Here is an 18,486-nt window from a genome sequence, read left to right as displayed (position 1 = left end):
ACTGAATGATTTGCCTGGTGGGGGCCTGACCTGGGACTGGCACATCTTCCCTGGGACTTTGAGGGCCTCCTCTTCTCCTCCCTAATCTTGGATGGGGGTGAGAACTCCCCACCTTTGGCTGGGATTCCAGATCTTGTGGTTGCACAATGAAGAGATCTCCCCCTGAAATGACTATCCCACACAGTTAAGGGGGGCGGGGGGTTTGGGAAGAATGAGGCCACCAGTGGTCAGGGTCTGCCCTTGTGACTGAGAGCCACTGCCTTTTCCCCCAGGGCCTAATTTCCCCAGAACTCCACCCCCAGTCCCCAAGACCCGCATTTCCAGGCTGGGCCAGGGAACGGGCCTCTCATCCGGGTCCCTCCTCCCTGCCTGGCCAGGGGCGGAGACTCCAGGCGCCAGGCTGGCCTGCAGGTGCGGGGCTGGGGGGGGGGGGGGGGGGGCCGCGCGGGGNGTGGCGGGGGGGGGGGGGGGGGGCTGGTCAGCAGCTGGTGTTCGAGCGGCCCCCTTACCCCTCCCCCCTCTCGTTGGAGCCAGAGCCTGCTTCCTGTCATCCCTGTCAGCACCCCGGGCGGGGGAGGGGACAGGTAGTGGAGGAAGTGGAAAGAGGGACTGAGCAGTGGGAGTGCGGGCGGCGGTGGGTCGGGAAAAGCGTGGAGGAGAAATGTGGAAGGGAGGTGGGGAGAGCAGAAAACACAAGCAGGACGGAAGGATGGACTGAGGGTGCAGCCTAAAGGGCTGTGAGACACAGGGGAGATTTTGGGACTCGGAGAGGCTGCAGCCCTCCCATCACCCCATGTGAAAGCCAGAGCTAGACAGAGGACAGAGACAACCATAGGGAAAACAAAAAAAAATGGACCGAGGCAGAGACAGAGGCAACGTGACCTAACAGGAGATGTACAATTCAGAGAGATGGAGAGCTTTCAAGATGCCAGGTCAAAGGTCAGGGTAACCAGAGGTGGAAGGCACAGTGTCTGTGGAGGTAAGGCCGTGGAAACAGCCTCCATCCTCACATTGCAGGGAAATCACCCCCAGGAGAGGAGAGAGGCGTGGCTTCTACAGCCAGGGTTGGGGGTGGGGCTGATACCCCTCTCTTGAGAGACCCATCTTTCCCCATCAAAAGGCGAAGAGGGGCAAGGCTCTGGCCCCTCTGGACACTGAGCAGCGAGGGGTCTGACTCCATCTCTCCCCTCTTCTGTCTTGGGCACAGCTGGGGAAACAGACAGCTGTGGCAGCTGACCGACCCCCTACCCGCCTGCTCAGCCTTGGAACCTTCTAGGTGCAGTGCGGAGGCCACCCAGGGTCTATGTGAGATTCAGGGGACCTGGGAGCAGAGGCACCAGTGTGGGGGGGCTCATACCCAGGTGCTAATCCCCATCCGGCCAAGGCAGAACCAGAGCCTCACTGACCTTCTTAGAGATTAGTCCCCATGGCGACCTTGGCAACTCGCCCCCTCACTCTGGCTAGGTGTGGGGGGTGGTGTGCAGAGGCTGGGAGGGAAGGGGAGGGGCCTTCCGGAGGCATCACAGGATCACAGCAGTCCAGGTTGGGAGGCCCCTCCAGGGTCAGCGGTTAGTACAAAACTGGGGCCTCAAGAGAGGGAGTGACCTGCCCGAGGGCACCCATAGAGCCAGAAAAGCATCCAGACCAGAAGTCAGGTCCCCAGCTCCACTCTCAAGTGTGCTTTCCAGAAAAGCAGTGGCCTGAACAAGAACAAAGAAAATTAAGATACCCATCTCCTCTGACCCTCCCAACCCTCCCGAGCTGAGATCAGGGGCAGAGCAGCTTGGATGGGGTGAGGCAGGAACCTCTCCCTCCTGAGTACTAGGCTGGCTCCCACAAGGCCAGTGTGGAAAGGGGGACGCAGATCCCAGAGCTGTGCTTGCTGCGACTCCTCCCTCCACCCCAGCCCAGCCTGCGGGTATGGGGGGCGGGGGAAACCGTGCCGCAGAGCCAGTCATAACCACAACTACAATGACAGAGCAGCTAACATTTATTGGGCGCAAATGGCACGCCAGTTCTGTGCTTTACATGCACCTAAATCTTCACATTTTTTAAGACCATTGTTCCCATTTTACAGAGGGAAAAACTGAGAAGTAGATTGCAGCGTATAAGCAGGGGAGCTTGGATTTGAACCCAGGCATTAGTGCAAGACTCCAGAGCACTCTTAACCCTTCAATGTCTGTATGATCACGGGTGGGTGATTGGGACACCTTCTCTCCTCCTCTCCGCGGCCGCGGAATGAGGTATGTGGATGGGTAAGTGAAGGGCGTACTTGTGTGCGACTCCAATACACAGCACAGAGCGGCACACAGCACGTATTAAACATTTGAGGAGTAAGGGTGTGAACAGTGTCTGCCCATAAATGAGTGTGACTTTGAGGGGTCTACTGAGTCCTAGGAGAGTGTTCACGTGTGATGCCTGTGGGATCTGTGTGCCTGTAACTGCGAGAGTGTGTGAATGCATGTGCCCTCTCCCTGCTGCCCTGTGTGAGCCCCACGGCTCTGCGCCTGGCGAGTGGGTGGTAGTGGGGGCTGCCTCTCATTTCCCTGGATGGTAGCCAGCTCTGCCCCCTACTGAGGGGCAGAGAAGAGGGGCTCTGTTTCTAGCAGGGTAAGGCAATGGGTATGTGGGTGGGGCTCCCGCCCCCGCAGGAACCCCCCTCTTTTGGGCCAGCTGTTGGACCCTGCCCGAGTTTAACTGATCTCTCACTCAGTTATCTCTGTCTCCCAGGAGACCAGACCTCACAGCCCCAGGGAAGGTGCTCTTCTGCCAGTTCCAGGCTCCAGAACACGGGAGGGGGGTTGGGAGGAGGTAGAGGGTGAGGGAGTGGGGCTGCAACGGAGAGGCTGGTGGTGGGAGCACGGGAGGGAGGGCCCCATTCACAGAATTTGCATCTTCAGTCACCAAAGCCCTGGCTGATTTCCCAGGGAAATGAGGGGTAAGGGATGGGAGCGGGCCACCTTGAGGAGAGGACCTTGGCCACTGGGTGCTTGCTTCTAAGCTGCCCACCCATACCGAGAAGTCCTGTTCAGGGATGGGTCTCTATGTGAGGGAGATGCCCCTGGGGAATCCTCAGGGCCTTTATATGAGATAGAGACCTGGGTGGGAGCCCAGGCCCAGGTTAAGGGTTTCTTTGTCAGATCCGCATGTCCCCATATGGGATGGCGATCTGAGGGCCTCACAGGTCCTGAGAATACAGGACTGAGTCTGCCGGTTTCTCTGTGGGATCTTAAGGTGCCTTGTGAGATCGGTGTTTTTGTAGAATCGTGAGGAAGGTGGCCCTGAAGGTTTCTCTTTCGGACTGAAAGTCCTCATAAGAGAGGAAAGATTGGACAGGGTGGGGGTAGGGGGTTCTTTGAGGATGATGAGATCCCTATGAGATCTTGAGGTCTCNCTCTAACTTCCGCCTCCATGCCCAAAGGCTGAGGCCGTGGATGTGGAGGAGGTAGGGGTGAGGGTGCTGAGCTGGCAAACAAAGCCACCTGTGCATCCATCCTTCAGGAAGCTCTGAGAGCAACAGAGCTGGGAAAACAAACAGGACCANAGTGTGGGGGGCCGGAGCTGGACCAGCCTGGCACAGAAAGGAGGATGGGAGGGGGTCCAGAGCACAGAAAAGGGACAGGGAGCACACTAGGCAGGGCCACCTGACAGCTCCTTCCTCTCCGTGAGTCATTCTTTCCTTTCTCCGTGACTTTGAGGCTCAGAGCCAGGGAGGGGCCTGGGGGATGTGGGGACCCTGAGAGAGGTCTAGGCAACTGGGTATCGGTGGTGTTGCTGGGTGTGCCCATTTCTGAGAGAGATGGGCACAGACATCTAGAACTCGAGGAAGCAATGAATGGGCCCTACACACCATTTTCCTGAGGAGGAAACTGAGGTACACAGGAGGGAAGAGGCTGGGTGGTGCCCAACAGCTTTTTAGAGCGGAGCCAAGATCAGAATTTAGGATTAGAAAAGGGGCGGTGCCCTTTTTCACACAAAGGGTTTTCACCCCAAATCCCAGCCTGATTCCTAACTAATTTGGATCTCAGCTGTTATTCCTCCCCACTACTTCCCTGGCCTGTGAACACACACACACACACACACACACACACACACACACACACACACCCCACGCGCACGCGCGCCCCTCCCGTAGATTTGGTTGTCTGGCCAACAGCTGGACTGGAAACTGCCCACCTAAGTGGGGCCCTAATCTCAGGGCCGCGCCCAGAATCTCCGCCCCAGTTCCCGCAAACACATTGTCCATCTTCTGAGAGACACCAGCGCACCCTCGAACCTGACACCCAGCGCCAGCGTCACGGACCAGCGCAGACGTACAGCCTGACGCACTCGCCACCCGCGCGCACCGCCCCTCCGACCTCACCCTCCCACCAACTCCCTCGTCCACCCCACCCCTCTCCGCCTGCTTCCCCAGCACGTTCCGCCTGCGCCTCCTGGTGGCCGAATCCAGAATTGTCTGATAGAAATGGAGGAGGGAGGGAAAAGGAGGGAAGGAGAGATTCGGTTCTCACCTACCACCGTGTCCAGGCAAGACCAAGTCCAAGGGCCAGGACGTGAAGAATCCAGGACTGGCTCCTGCCTCCTTCGATAGTTTGTATTTCTCCTTTATGGACTGGGGAAAATTATACCCTATTAGTGTTTCTCCAACCCTGCCCCCAAAAGCGTAGGGAATCAGGGGCTTGGGCATGGTTCTGACCCCACCTCCAGTCAAGCCTGCCTGTGTTCGTCCTTGCTGTGACTCAAGTATTACTAACTTGTACTGTACTACTCACTTGGGGCACTTTATTCTTTTTTTTAAAAGTTTTTTTGTTTTTGTTTTTTTTATTGAGACAGAAACAAAGCACAAGTAGGAGAGGGTCAGAGAGAGAGGGAGACACAGAGTCCGAAGCAGGTTCCAGGCTCTGAGCTGTCAGCACAGAGCCTGATGCGGGGCTTGAACTCAGGAACCATGAGATCATGACCTGAGCTGAAGTCAGCCGCTTAACCGCTTGACCGACTGAGCCACCCAGGCACTCCTGGGGCACTTTATTCTTGGCATTCACCTTCACACACCTTATGATCCTCAATAGCAATTCCTTACCAATGAAAAGAGAGACCCAAGGGAAGCTCCAGGGGCTCCCAGCGCTTGTTCTCAACACTCTATAGAAAATTTTGGGGGGGAGTTGGTAGTGTGGACAAACCATTACCCTTGCTCTCTCACTGGGTAATTTCCTCTACACCTCTCCCCCCCCACCACCACACACACACATGGACATATGGCCCAGCCTGACTACCTTGTTGCCTCACATTTTATTGAGCACCTACTATGTGTCCAGCACTATGCTGGGTTTGAAGATAACAAGACTGACACAGCCCTTCCTCCTTAAACGGAGCTTACACTCTAGTAAGGGAGACTCTCGGTACAGCCATAAATATCCATAAACAAAAGATGAAGAAGACAACTTTACACGGCGACAAAACACTGTAAAGAAAACAGGGTGAGGGGCGCCTGGGTGGCTCAGTCGGTTAAACTTCAGACTTCGGACTTCAGCTCAGGTCATGATTCTGGCCGGTTTCTGGATTATAGGTTTGAGCCCTGCATCAGGCCCTGTGCTGACAGCTCAAAGCCTGAAGCCTGCTTCAGAATCTGTCTCCCTCAGTTTCTGCCCCTCCCCAGCGCATGCTCTCTCTCTCAAAAAATAATAACATTAAAAGCAGAAGAAGAGGGCAGTTGGGTGGCTCAGTTGGTTAAGTGGCTGACTTCGGCTCAGGTCATGATCTCACAGTTCATGGGTTGGAGCCCGCATTGGGCTCTGTGCTGACAGCTCAGAGCCTGGAGCCTGCTTCAGATTCTGTATCTCCCTTTCTCTCTGCCCCTCCCCCATTCCTGCTCTGTCTCTCAAAATTAGATAAAACATTTTTAAAAGAAGAAAACAAAACAGGGTGGTATGATGAATAGTAAATGCCAGGAAAAGCATCACTCAAGGGTTGTAATAAAGAAGCCAGCATGCCCAAATCTTTGACTAAGACACTCAAGGTAACAGAATAGCAAATGCAAAGGCCCTGAGGTGGAAATGAGCTTTTGGCAGTTCAGAGAAAAGATGGATGGTCAGCATGGCTAGCTTGCCAGGAGCTGGGGGTGGCTGCATCTGGCCTACAAGTCCTTTTAGTCACAAGAGGTTGAGTGGCAAGAGCACTGGCTTTGGTGTCAAAAGGTTTAAATTCTAATCTTGCTTCAACACCAGTTTTGTGAATCTGGACAAAGCTTAGGGCACCCTTGAGCCTCAGTTTCCGCATCTGTATACCCAAGCCTGCCACACTGGACTGTTGTTGAGTCTATAAAGAAAGCATTTTCCTGGGTGGCTCAGTCGGTTGAGTGTCTGACTTTGGCTCAGGTCATGATCTCCTGGTTGGTGGGTTCAAGCTCTGTGCTAAAAGCTCGGAGCCTGGAGCCTGCTTCGGATTCTGTGTCTCCCTCTCTACTCCTCTCCTGCCTGTGCTTTCTCAAAAATAAATAAAGACGAAAAAAAGAAAAAAAAATCCCACTTGGCTCATTAAAACAGCAAAATATTATTTCCCTTCTCACTCTCCCCTCCACTTCTGCTGAAATAGCCCCTCCATTAAGAAAAACTCACAAATTTGCCAGAAGTCTTTGTGCCTTATTGAGAGCTATGATGCTTAGGACATTCCGCGGTACAATGTGTACAAAATATCCTCCCTGGAGCCTCCCTTGGGTCGCCAAGCCTTTCCTCCCATCCCCCCCCCCCCNCCCCCCCCCCCCCACTTCTCCCCACCATACAGGGCGCTGGGACTGAGGGTAAGAGCCTTGCAGAACTCGCAGACCCTGGAGCTCTATCTGGCGGTTGGGAGAGTCGCCCTAAGGCTGAAATATTCTTTCTACCTACCAACGTGAGCCACTTCCCTAGTAACTATTATTTCTAAGCACTTCGTGAATCCGCTCGCTCCCTTGGGCAGTTCACTCTTCCAGAGCTTAGCGCCGCCTCGCGGTGAAACCTGGTCATTGCCTTCTCCCGGCCCCTTCGCGCGTGAAAACTCCGGTATCGCAGAGCCTGGTCTGGGAACTCAAGCTTGGGTGGACAGGAGCCACAATGGGCCGATACTCAGGGAAAAAGGGACTGAGGAGCGTGAGGAAAGTCTCTTGCAGAAAGCAGTGTCTCCCCCCCTGCCCGGCGTGGCCCAAAAGAGAGGGCCTGACCTAGGTCTGGGGAAGAGGTGGAGTTGAGACGTGAGGAAGAACTCCTGCGACCTCCAGTCAAGAATTCGCGGCCCCCGAGTGACCTGGTACCTCCATCCCTAAGGGCCTGGGCCGGAGAGGGCGNGTAATCCCCGAGGGCTGGGGCCAGATTGGTGGATTTGGGAAAGGCCTCGGCTCCCCAGAGGACACCAGAACTGACCGCAGCCTGCCCGCTGACTCAGCTCCCCCCACCCCAGCGGGAGGGAATGCGGGGAGGGGAGGCGAGGCCGGGTATAAAGCCCCGCACGCCAGCCCCGCGCGCAGCCTCTCCATTTTCCGTCAGTACCGCGCTCACCACCCACCCGGTGAATACTCGGTGCCGGTGCCGGGGCAGGATCTCTCCGGGGCGGGGGGAGGGCGAGAGGAGGTAGAGCGTCTAACGGCCCTGGTCCAGCCCCGAGTTCTTCACCCCCATCCCTGGTTGGGTGAGCGAGGGGGTTAGAGAGAAACTGAACCTTCGGTCCCGCCCTTCTCTCCCCAGCGTCATGAGCAGCGCTCCCGCGCCGGGCCCACCGCCCGCCAGCCTCACGCTCTGGGACGAGGAGGATTTCCAGGGTCGCCGCTGCAGGCTGCTGAGCGACTGCGCAAACATCGCGGAGCGCGGAGGCCTGCGCAGGGTGCGCTCGGTCAAGGTGGAAAATGGCGCGTGAGTGACGGTACAGGCGCGGCAGGGCTGGGTTGGGGGGCGCCGGGCCTGGGACTTAAGCTCTCAGCCCTCCGTTCCCCAGACTGTTGGGCCTGCCTGAGACTGCCCTTGGCCTCTCCAGAGCTCCCCATGGGCCACAAAACAAAGCATGTGAACTAAAAGGCTGAGGCGAGAGGCAACCCTTTATGCGCGCCCTGTGGGATCGGCTTGAACACTGAAGGGGTTCCCAGTGTAGTTATTTCCTCCCCAGAGTTTTTCTCTGTGCAGTTAGATAGTTCTGCACTTAGTGTAACAAAAGAAACCAAATCTCTTCCTCTCGCTCCATTCTGGTCTCCCAGAGCCTGGGGTGCTCGGGAGAGCTGAGGCCTCTGACTATCGCAGGTGTTGCTATCACAGGTTGCTACTGCAGGTTGGGGGCTTCCTACACCTACCTTTGCAGGCACTTACATCCTGGAGGTAGGAACCCTTGGTAGGTAAGCTTCAGAAGCTGGAAAATTCCTTCCCACCTGGGGAGGCTAAGCTGGAAGCCTGGGTCCCTGAAACCCCAGATAGCAGCTAATTTAGGGTCTTTAGCTTCTAGAGAGGCCATATTGCCCTGCGCTGTGTATGTCAGGGTAAGGACTTGGGGTTGGAGAAAAGAATTGGTTTCTCAGTCTTTTCAATCACAGTAATCAAGGCTGGGGCAGAGGAAGCAGTGAGCCTGGGGCAGATGCCTACCAGCTTTCTTTATATTTCCCCAGTTGGGTGGCCTTTGAGTACCCTGACTTCCAGGGACAGCAGTTCATTCTGGAGAAAGGTGACTATCCTCGCTGGAGTGCCTGGAGTGGCAGTGGCGGCCACCACAGCGACCAGCTGCTCTCCTTCCGGCCAGTGCTCTGCGCAGTAAGCACAGCCTTCCCCTCTGTTTCCTACCTCCTCGCTCCAGACCCTGACTCCACCATGGCACCTCAGAAAGGCGGTCCACCCACTGTACGGGGACGTGTAAACACGGTTCCTAGATGAATGGTAGTGGCATTACTTCGCAGAACCAGAAGAGTCCCAGAAGGTTGGGACAGTGGGCCCAAAATCAGCACCACGGACAGCGCCGAGCCCGTGCCCCTCTTGAGCACCCACGTGTTCCTCATATCATGTTGTGGACACTTGTGAGAGAGTGCCTCTGCCATCACACAGTCCTGTAAGGTTGGGGTGGCTGCTGTTAGCCTCATACAGGTATGGAAATGGGGCTCAGAAGGGCAAAGTGACTTGCACCCGGACACAAGGGTTAACATGGAGATGAGACTAGAACTCAATCCAGGGATCATTGTTGAGAAGGGGTCAATCTCTGTGTGTATGTATGTGGGGGAAGTGTTGGCAATGAATCAAATGAATCACTAGAAAAGAGGATCTCACTTCTCACTTGTGCTGATTTAGGTACCCTACTGTTGAAGCCTGGGGCTGAGAGGTAGAGGCCAAAGAGCAAATGCTGACTCAGCTTAGGTTCTCTATTCCAGGAGGGAAAGGCCCTATGACTATGGAAGCCCAGACTCAGCCAACACTGATGTCCTGGGCTGTCTGTTCTGATTCTGCCATCTGGCACCCCTTAGCTGGGCCTTACTGTATGAGAGGCTGTTCCCAAGGTGCCATGCAAGGGATTGAGTAGTCAATGAGGCCCTTAAGAAAACGATCTTGGTTAATGGGACAAATCTCTTTCAGAATCTCTGATTTTCCTTCTGAAAATAGGTCCAAATTACAAGATGCCCTCTAGCCCTGACCTGACCTGAGTCTCATCACTTCAACCCAAAGCCATAGAAGGGACTAGGCTAGGGACTTCTGAGCATCCCAGTTTCCTAGCCTGCTATGGACCCGATGGAGTGATCTCTGGAAACGCTTGTGGACCAAAGCGTCTGCAGAGCTTGTGTTGGGTGGCGAGGTGGGGGAGAGCTGGGCTGAGAATGTATCAAATAATACCTCCCTGGAGGGCCTAACGTGTCCACCCCCACCTTCTTGTGCTTCAGAATCACAGTGACAGCCGCGTGACACTGTTTGAGGGGGATAACTTCCAGGGCTGCAAGTTTGAACTCAGTGATGACTACCCATCCCTGCCCTCCATGGGCTGGGCCAGCAAGGATGTGGGTTCTCTCAAAGTCAGCTCTGGAGCGTGAGTCCTGGGACTGGAACAAGAGGAATGAAAAGAGAAAGGAGGCAATGGAGACCAGGGAGGGGGATTGGGAAAGGTGATGGGGTACTAATAGACATAGTGAAAAGATGCTGGGGACTGGGGGATTGGGGGAAGTGAGATGATGGGGACTGGAGGGAGTGCAGAGAATAGGAGAATAAGAAGCAGGGAGCCAATGTGGGGATAGAGCAAGGGATTTTTAAAGAGATGGATGAGGAGGCAATGGAGGGTGGGAATAGGGGACGAGGGGAGGATCGTGATTGAAAAACCTGGAGCAGTGGGAAGGGCAAGGAGAGATCCCTGTAGGGAAAATTGAAGCAATGGCTTTGGAGCTGGGAGTTGGGGGCTGAGAAACGGGAGCTACTAATGGGGGACATTGGTGGGATGAAGGCAGAGCCTGCTTACCACCTCTGTGATCTCACTGGCGTAGGTGGGTGGCCTACCAGTACCCAGGCTATCGGGGCTACCAGTATGTATTGGAGCGGGACCGGCACAGCGGGGAGTTCCGAAACTACAGTGAATTTGGCACGCAGGCCCACACTGGGCTGCTGCAGTCCATTCGAAGAGTGCAGCACTAAGCTCCACAGCCCTGACACCCCTCATGAGGACCCTCAATAAAGGTTTCTGAACCTGCGTGTCCCTGTTGCCTCTTTCTTGGTGTCTTGCATTGTGATCTTCATCCTAATCCTTCTGACGGATGAAAGTCCTTCCCTGCCGACCTGACCCTTCCCTCAGGCTTTGGGACTGTCGACTATGAAGCATAAACTGGCTTAGGATGTATATGGCTAGATCCTGACAGGGCCAAGAAAACTGCTGTTAAGAATCTTAGGGATTCTGGGGCGCCTGGGTGGCTTAGTCTGTTGAGCGTCTGACTTTCCCTTAGGTCATAATCTCGCGGTTCGTGGGTTCGAGCCCCACATCAGGCTCTGTGCTGACTGCCAGCTCAGAGCCTGGAGCCTGTTTCAGTCTGTGACTCCCTCTCTCTCTGACCCTCCCCTGCTCACGCTCTCTCTCTCTCTCCTAGAAATAAATAAAACATTTAAAAAAATTAAAAAAAAAAAAGAATCTTAGGGATTCTGTTAAATACAACCAGCCCCACACCTCTCCTTGAGAAAGGCCCATCAGCTTGGGCCAGGTGTACCATAGCACACATGATGCCTTTGCCATCTTCTGGTTTGGGTGTACACAGTCCTACCATAGGGCTCATAGCTGAATTCCAACCACCTGGGCCAGGCACCAGGATGCAAGCAGGACCTGTGTAACCCTATGCAGAGCTCAGCTGGATTCTTCTCTAACCCCCAGGAGTTTGTCTTCTAGCCTGGCTGCCTGTCCAACCGAGTAAAGCCTGCACTCCTTTCCTAGCTTATAGAATCTCTGTCTGATAGAGAAGCAAGACTGTAAGAGGATAAATGAGTGGGAAGTTCCACTGCCTTTCAGGGCCTTCAAAAGGGGAGACTTTCTCTGAGTGGAGCCCCCAGACATTTTGTCTGAATAACAACCTCTTCATGATATTGAGCTCCAACATTTACAAAGCATTTTTATGCTCCTCCTCTCAGCTGTTTCAAAGAACGCCCTTCATTTTTCCTCTCCCTCCCCTCTCTTCAGAGGGTTGGTGAGCTGGAAAGTCCATCCTATAGCCACTGACCACAATGAGCCTGGGTTCTGAAGCGGTGCAGAGGCCCATAGCCACGTTGGGGTTGAGTGTGGTACCAGATCTCTTGGCACCAATGCAATTTCTACCCAGTTCCCTCTTTGGCCCAGCTAATGATGCCCTTAGTCTCAGAAGTAGGGCTTTCAAAGTCCTTGGAACTCCCCCCATTCTGTCATTCAGGGATGCTTGTGTTTTCAAGCCCCTAGTGGACATATCAATGGGGAGAAGTGGCCCAGATCATCGCCCAAGCCCAAAGAAGGCAGGGCCATGTGGGAGAACAGTCGGACTTGGACCTGAGCCATTCCCAAGGGCTGTGCAAAGTCAGGCATCTGCTCCTTTAGGAAGAGCCCTGGACGAGAAGTCAGAACACCTGGGACCCATTAATATAGCATCTTTGAACCTCCATTCCCTCACCTGTAAACTGGGGTGACTGATCTCAGCCTTGTCTGTCTCACAGTGTTGCGAGGATTCAAGGAGGATCTACCAAAAATGCTTGTGTTATTATGGAAAAGCACTGGAGAGGTCAACATAGGGTCCCCATCCCTTGCACCCCCCCCACCTATCCATGGATCCTAGGGTTAGGTCGGGGGAGCAAGGGACAGAAATCTGGGTAGAATATGAATTCTGCTTTATACCTGGATGAGTTCTGGAGTCCGTGGCCCCTGTTGCATTTGTTTCTCCTAACACTTTCCATACTTCATCCATTTCACCAATGAAGCTGCACAGTCTGAGAGGGAGAAGGTTTGATGAGGTCATCCATTTAACTGGTGACAAAGCCAGGACTTGAACACAGGGCTCCTGACCCCAAATCCAGGCTGTCAAGGGGAGGCTGACCTGAGCGGTGGCTAAAAGCCTCAGCAGAGCCCCAAACCTCTTTGGGCCCCAGAAGAGCCTGGGGCTCCTTCCTGGTCCTAAATGTCCACTTGGGGGAGAATAATAGTAACAATAGCTAAATGTACATAGAGCCCTTCTGAGTGCTCAGGTCGGGTTATATAAGCCTCGTATTTCTGTATGGTAGGTACCGTAATCCCCATTTTACAGATGAAGGGACTAACTTCCCCCAAAGTCATACAGCTAAGAAATTGGAGAAGTGAAGTTGAACCCAGAACCCAGACAAACTGGCTTCAGATCCCAGCAGTCTATCTCTCCACTTCCTGCTTTGCAACGGTAGGCAGTGGGCAAAGGGAGATGTAGTATCCACCATCAGCTAAGCTGCCCTCCTTCTAGAAGGGTCTGTGGCTTCTGGAAGGAGCCAGCAAGATGGCTGTAGGGACTGGCAGCGTGAACTTGAATAGGACACGCTCTATCTCTAAGTCTTAGTGTCCCCATCTGGGAGATGAGAGAGCTAATATTTGCTACAGGCTTTGTCAACATGAACCTTCTAGGTTTTCCTGGACCCAGGGGTCCAACTCTTGCTTCCCACACTGGAAACTCAGTATGGGATGCAGAGGCCAGGCTAGAACTGAGTGTTTTCACCTTTCCAACCTCCTCCCATTCTAGGCAGGTTGACGGTCAGCAGAACCCTGTGGGACTGGCACCCAGTCCGGTGAGAGGAGGATGCAGGAGAAGCTGTCTGGGACTCATCCATTGGCTGTACTCTGCCAAGGCCAAAGGGGATGAAGGAGGTCTTCTTTCAGGCGCAGCCAAGACCCAAGGGCAGGGTCAGGGATGGGGCGGGGGGGGGCAGGAAAGGAACACCTCTCAGACAAACTCTTTTCAGAGCTCACCTACCCCTCCATCACCTGAGTTTTCAGTGAGGTAGAGGCACAGAGCCTGAGCTGCTAATCCCTCACCAGTCTGGAGGCGGGATGCCTGGGTAGACCCCCAACTCTGACCATCTCTCCCTTCTGTCTCAGCCTTCTGCTGAGAGCATTATGTGGGTGGACCTCACTGCCCCCCTCCCCCCTCTCAGCTCTGACCTCCTGCTCTTCATTTTCTATCTGGGGAAGAAATATGAAGGTGTGAAGGAATGACATTAGGACCTCAACCCCCCCTAAAGCCCTCCCCCCACCCCGTGAAGCCCTGGGTTTGGTCCCCAGGAAGTACCCTAATCTCTTATCTTTGCTCCCCCCCAGATTCTTCATCTACATCCTAAAGCCCCATCCCTCTTCCTTGAGGATCCTCTGGGGTCCTGAGAGCTCCCATTTTCCCCTGGCCTCTGCCTCCCTCAGTCCTCCTTTGCTCCTTCTGATTTTTGCACCTTTCATCAGCAAAGATGGACACTCCAGCAGTTACAGCAAGTGAGGAATGAGCAGGGGCCCTCCCTGCTGAGCCCCTGAAGTTGAACTTTCCAGCCATCCTCAATCAGGCACCCCTGCATCATGGATCCTACAGAAGACTTTCCCACTCCGATCCATGTGCCCTGGAGTCCCAGGCCTCCTCACCTCCTGGGCTCAAGCAGTGTCAATGTGGACAGTAGCCACCAGGTGCTGCATGGCCGCAGCGAGGCTCCTAGCCAGAGCCTCACCTTCAGCCAGCATCCCTCCTTAGTCAGGCTCCCTTGAGCCAGGAAGCCCCAAGGCGACTCCAGGCCACCTGGGGACCACATCCGCTTTGCTAATACACAATAAGCGTCTTTGGAATGGATTTCAGCTTCCACCCCCCCTCCCCATCCTGGGTTGGGGGCCTTTTACAGAACACAACACTGTTTCCACCCCTCTCCTCCTGCTAGAACAAGATACCAGTTGTTCATAGAGAACCAGGATGAGAGTAGTTGTGAGGGTGGATAGTAGGCTGGGACGAAGGGATGGGGAAGGATGGAAGAGCTATAGTTTTGGGAGGAAGTGGAGGGGAATCATGAGCCTACTGCGTGCCACAAATTAGTCAGGAAACAAATGAATGAGAAAAGGAGAGACATTGGACAGAGAGAGAGCGAGAGAGGCATAGAGAGACAGCAAGGAAACAGGAAGGGGGATGGCACAGAAGAGACTAGAGGAGGAAGGAGAGACCTAGAAAGGGAAAGAAGGGGCAACCCACTGGAAGCTGTGAGGGAGACGACCCCGCGCTGGCCCAAAGGGCTGGGAGCCCTGGAAAGGCAGGAAACAGGCCAAAGCAGGGGGGAAACAGGGAAGGAGATCGGGTCTCCAGGGAAGAGTAGAGAGCAGGCGAGGAAGAGTAGGGAGAAGGTGGAGGGAGGAGGAGGGGGCGGAGATAAAGGGAGCAACTGCTGCCCGGCCGGGAGCCGAGCGACAGGCGAGAGGGAGGGAAGCGGAAATTTAAAAGTGAAGATGCAGATAACGCAGCCTGGAGACGGGGCCCCGGGCGGGGGTGGGGGGATGAAGGGGGAGGAGAGTGGAGCCCAGATGGGGGCGAGAATGGGCGGAATGAGGGGCTGTGGCCCCCGGGGTCCGAGGTGGGGCCGGGTACCCTGTCCCTTCGCTGTTTGCTGAGAGTCACGGAGGCGGAAAAGAAATGCGCTCCCGACCCCGATCAGAGCGGGAGGCCCAGGCCCATCCCCCGCGCGTCTCCAGGGTTGCGGGGCNCCGCGCGGGGGGGGGGAGGGTTCCAAGCAGCCTGGTAGCTGGGAGCATCGCTCCAGGACCCCCTCCATCCCCCGCCACACCCGGGCAGCCCCCTCCCGCCAGGCCCTGTCGGACCCGCTCCGTCTTCTTCTCCTTGTCACCCACGGTTGCCTCTGGCGGGGATCCGTGCCCCGGAGCGCAAAGCCTGACGCTTCCCNCCCCCCCCTCCTCCCACCACCCAGTCCCTGGCGGCGATGAGACAGAGCGGCGCCTCCCAGCCCCTGCTGATCAACATGTACCTGCCAGGTACCAGGGACCAGCCGGGGGCTGGAGGCACCGGGACCTGGGGCCGGAACTTTGGGCTAGGGCATGGGAAGGGGTTGCTGGGGTCCCAGGGAAGGGGATGCGGTCCAGAGACTAGGATTGCTGGGAAGACTGAGCAATCTAGGGCATTGGGGGACCTTAAAGGCGGATGGAGAGATTTGGGGTTTTAGTGTGAGGTCTAAGGACTCCAGGTGAGCAGATTGGGAACCTGGGAGGCCGAGGGTGGGAGCTCAGGGTCTGAGAAAGCCTGGTAGGGGAAGCAGGGGTCTTCGGTGTGGCCGGGGACGGACTCCGTGTGCGTTCAGCGTTGGGAGGCTGTGGTCGGCTGAGCGTCGCCCCTGCGCCCCGGGGCTCCTCACCTCCGTGCTCCGAGCGTTCCCACCAGCCCAGCCTTGCATGCGCCCTCCTCTCCTCTCCCGATGGGCTCCGGGCGCTCCCGCTCGCCGGGCGCACTGGCTGCTCGGCTTTATAAGGCTCCCGCCGGCCCGTTCGGAAAGCGGATTTCCTTTTTCCTGGACGCGTTTCCTGACTTGGGCGTTATGGAGGGGCTCCGCGCGGCGCGCGCCCAGGCCAGGCTCCTGGAGGAGGAGCTGGCGGCTCGAGCCCCCAGCCTTGCACCCGGGAACCAACCCCCAACACCCCCACCCTCCTGAGCCTTGGCCCGGAGCCCTTTCGGTCAAGTCCACAACCTCCGCCCCGGTCCTCATGATTGTTTTTTTCCGCTGCTACAGATCCCGTCGGAGACGGTCTCTTCAAGGATGGGAAGAGCCCGGGGTGGGGGCCGCTGAGCCCAGCGGTGCAGAAAGGTGAGCTGGCCCGCGACTGGGGGCGGGGGCGAGAACAGTGGACGGAGGCCGGGGCATCCACCCCAGAAGCACCGGCGCCACCCGCCACCCGAACGGAAGGCGGAAGCGTGTGCACTGCGGGGCTCTGGAAAGGGAGGGGACGGGCATGACTGTGGGGAGGCTGAGGAGAGGGGGCATGCACTTGGCTTTTGGCTCCAGCATATTTCGGGTCCCAGAGCTGGACCTGTATAGCCCTTGGCCTTTTCTGCTGCAGGGCCAGGACCCAGGTGCTTGGTGTCCTTTCCCTATTGGCAACGGGAGTGCAAGGCTCAGGACCTCTGGGCAAGAGGATCCGGATAATTACCCCTGGTCACTCCAAGCCTCCACACCACTAGCACCGGGCTAGCACCTACCTGCCTCACTTGGGGGCCAAGTTTGCTGGGCTATCGCAGTTGATTCTCAGGTTTCCGCTCTTCGTTCCGCAGGTCGCTAAATTACTCGGCTTTGCCTTGTTGGTCTCAGAGCCTGGCTGGCCCTCCGGGCAAAGCCTCCCCAAAGTCCCCCACCTCTCCCTCCTCCCCCTTCCCCCACCTCAGTACCCTAGATCTCACCAAGTCGCAGTAACCACAAAGACAAGGTTGGAAACGACTTTATCCTAAAGGAAACATGATTCCCAACAAAATGGGTTTCCAAGCCTCTGATGTCTGTCTGGATCCGTGCCAGCTGCACGTTCTTACCCAAACCTTTCCTTCTTTGTGACCCTAAAAGGGCCTGAAGTCAGGCGGCTACTCGCTGAGCTCGTGTGGAGAGAGTGGGGTTAAAATGAGGGGGAGCGGCAGTGTCAGTGTTTAGAGCGAGTGGTTGAGAAAAGAAGAGAGAGGTTCTACCAGGCTTGATTGGAATCAATAATCAGACTACTTGGAGGAACAGCCCTCCTTTCCCCCCCCCCAAAAGAGAGTGAGAGGAAGTAATTGTACCAAGATTTTTCTCCCCTTGTCTGATTGAGGCTCCAAAACAAGAGAGTGGAAATTCTCGGGCAGCCCTCTCTCTCCTCACCGGCATATCCGGGAAAATCCTACTGGCCGCTTCCAGCAAATCCTGAAATCAGGACGGGCTGAAGAGCTTCCGAGATGGCCAAAGATGGGAGGAGGCAGGGAGCTAAGCACGGCGGCTTCCCAGTCTTATCTCCTGTCCTCAGACCTGTGCATCAGCCCCAGAGAAGTATGGTACCTTCACATGCCAGGAATCCCGCCTGTTCCGAAAATGGGTGCTGAACCCGAGGGGCGCCAGCGCTGTGCTCTGCGCCCCCGGCAGTTGAGAAGGGCGGGGAGCCGGCAGAGTCTGACCCTCTCGCACGCATTGGGGGCCGCTGCCCCCATTCCTGTCTGGTACCGCAAGGAAGACAGCCTCCACCTCTTTTCCACCTTAGGGAGGGCCAGTCCAACTGTATGCCTTTGGGGGCTAAGCCTTGTCTAGTGGCGGGGGTGATCCTGCCGCACCTCTGTCTCTTCACTCTGAACTTGCAGACATGGTCCAGCTGGGATGGGGCAGTCTAACCACCTGCACAGACTACCCTGTGCGGTTCTGTAGGCTCCTCTCTGCTCTGAATAGGGGCGCAGGGCCGAAGCGGCAGTAGGGGCTGATATTTGGCCCCTGTTGGCCTCGGAGGAAGCTGCTGCTGCTCCCACGCAAAGGAGGCCGTGCTTCGACCTGCCTTTCTCCCCAATTCTCGCACAGCCAGGCGCCCGCAGAGCTGGGTCCTCCTAGGTGGGAGCCGTATTTTCCATTGTGCAAACGCGGTAAGGGCTAAGGATTGCTCGGCGGATCAGCCCCTCCCCGGCCAGCCGCTGCAGCTGCGCCCAGCTACCGTTCTGGACGCGTGCGTTCCCTCCCCGACGCCAGCTCCCACCAGGCCGACCCGGTCTCCCGCCTCACGTCTTCCCCTACCTCCCGCCTCCCTCATCCCGCCCGCGGTTGACCGCCCCGTCCCCACAGGCAGCGGGCAGATCCAGCTGTGGCAGTTTCTGCTGGAGCTGCTGGCGGACCGCGCCAACGCCGGCTGCATCGCGTGGGAGGGTGGCCACGGCGAGTTCAAGCTCACGGACCCGGACGAAGTGGCTCGGCGCTGGGGCGAGCGCAAAAGCAAGCCCAACATGAACTACGACAAGCTGAGCCGCGCGCTGCGCTACTACTACGACAAGAACATCATGAGCAAGGTGCACGGCAAGCG

The 18,486-nt window shown here is 56.3% G+C and overlaps 2 protein-coding genes across 2 annotated transcripts in view; both read left to right on the top strand.

The window, feature by feature from the left end:
- The first annotated feature begins 7,719 nt into the window (after window positions 1-7,719).
- Window positions 7,720-10,613, top strand: CRYBA2 (crystallin beta A2). The gene is made up of 4 exons (XM_077748668.1): window positions 7,720-7,880; window positions 8,621-8,762; window positions 9,875-10,017; window positions 10,466-10,613. Exons 1-4 carry the CDS (start codon window positions 7,720-7,722, stop codon window positions 10,611-10,613), a joined length of 594 nt encoding a protein of 197 aa, XP_077604794.1.
- Window positions 10,614-15,401: 4,788 nt separating this feature from the next.
- Window positions 15,402-18,486, top strand: part of FEV (FEV transcription factor, ETS family member) — a 5,253-nt gene continuing 2,168 nt past the window's right edge. Inside the window, exons 1-3 of the mRNA XM_077748570.1 lie at window positions 15,402-15,453; window positions 16,203-16,277; window positions 18,252-18,483. Of these exons, the coding sequence (XP_077604696.1) occupies window positions 15,402-15,453; window positions 16,203-16,277; window positions 18,252-18,483 (359 nt within the window). The remainder of the gene's footprint in view (window positions 15,454-16,202; window positions 16,278-18,251; window positions 18,484-18,486) is intronic.

Source organism: Crocuta crocuta, unplaced genomic scaffold (assembly GCF_008692635.1).
Source record: "Crocuta crocuta isolate KB4526 unplaced genomic scaffold, BGI_CrCroc_1.0 scaffold229, whole genome shotgun sequence".
Taxonomy (NCBI): domain Eukaryota; kingdom Metazoa; phylum Chordata; class Mammalia; order Carnivora; family Hyaenidae; genus Crocuta; species Crocuta crocuta.
The sequence above is the reverse complement of the archived record's forward strand: the minus strand, read 5'-3'. Positions and strand labels throughout refer to the sequence as shown.

Coding starts and splice junctions, on each gene's coding strand:
- CRYBA2 (XM_077748668.1), top strand. CDS start 7,720: ATGAGCAGCGCTCCCGCGCCGGGCCCACCGCCCGCCAGCCTCACGCTC. Junction 7,881..8,620: donor GTCAAGGTGGAAAATGGCGC/GTGAGTGACGGT, acceptor ATATTTCCCCAG/TTGGGTGGCCTTTGAGTACC. Junction 10,018..10,465: donor CTCAAAGTCAGCTCTGGAGC/GTGAGTCCTGGG, acceptor TCACTGGCGTAG/GTGGGTGGCCTACCAGTACC.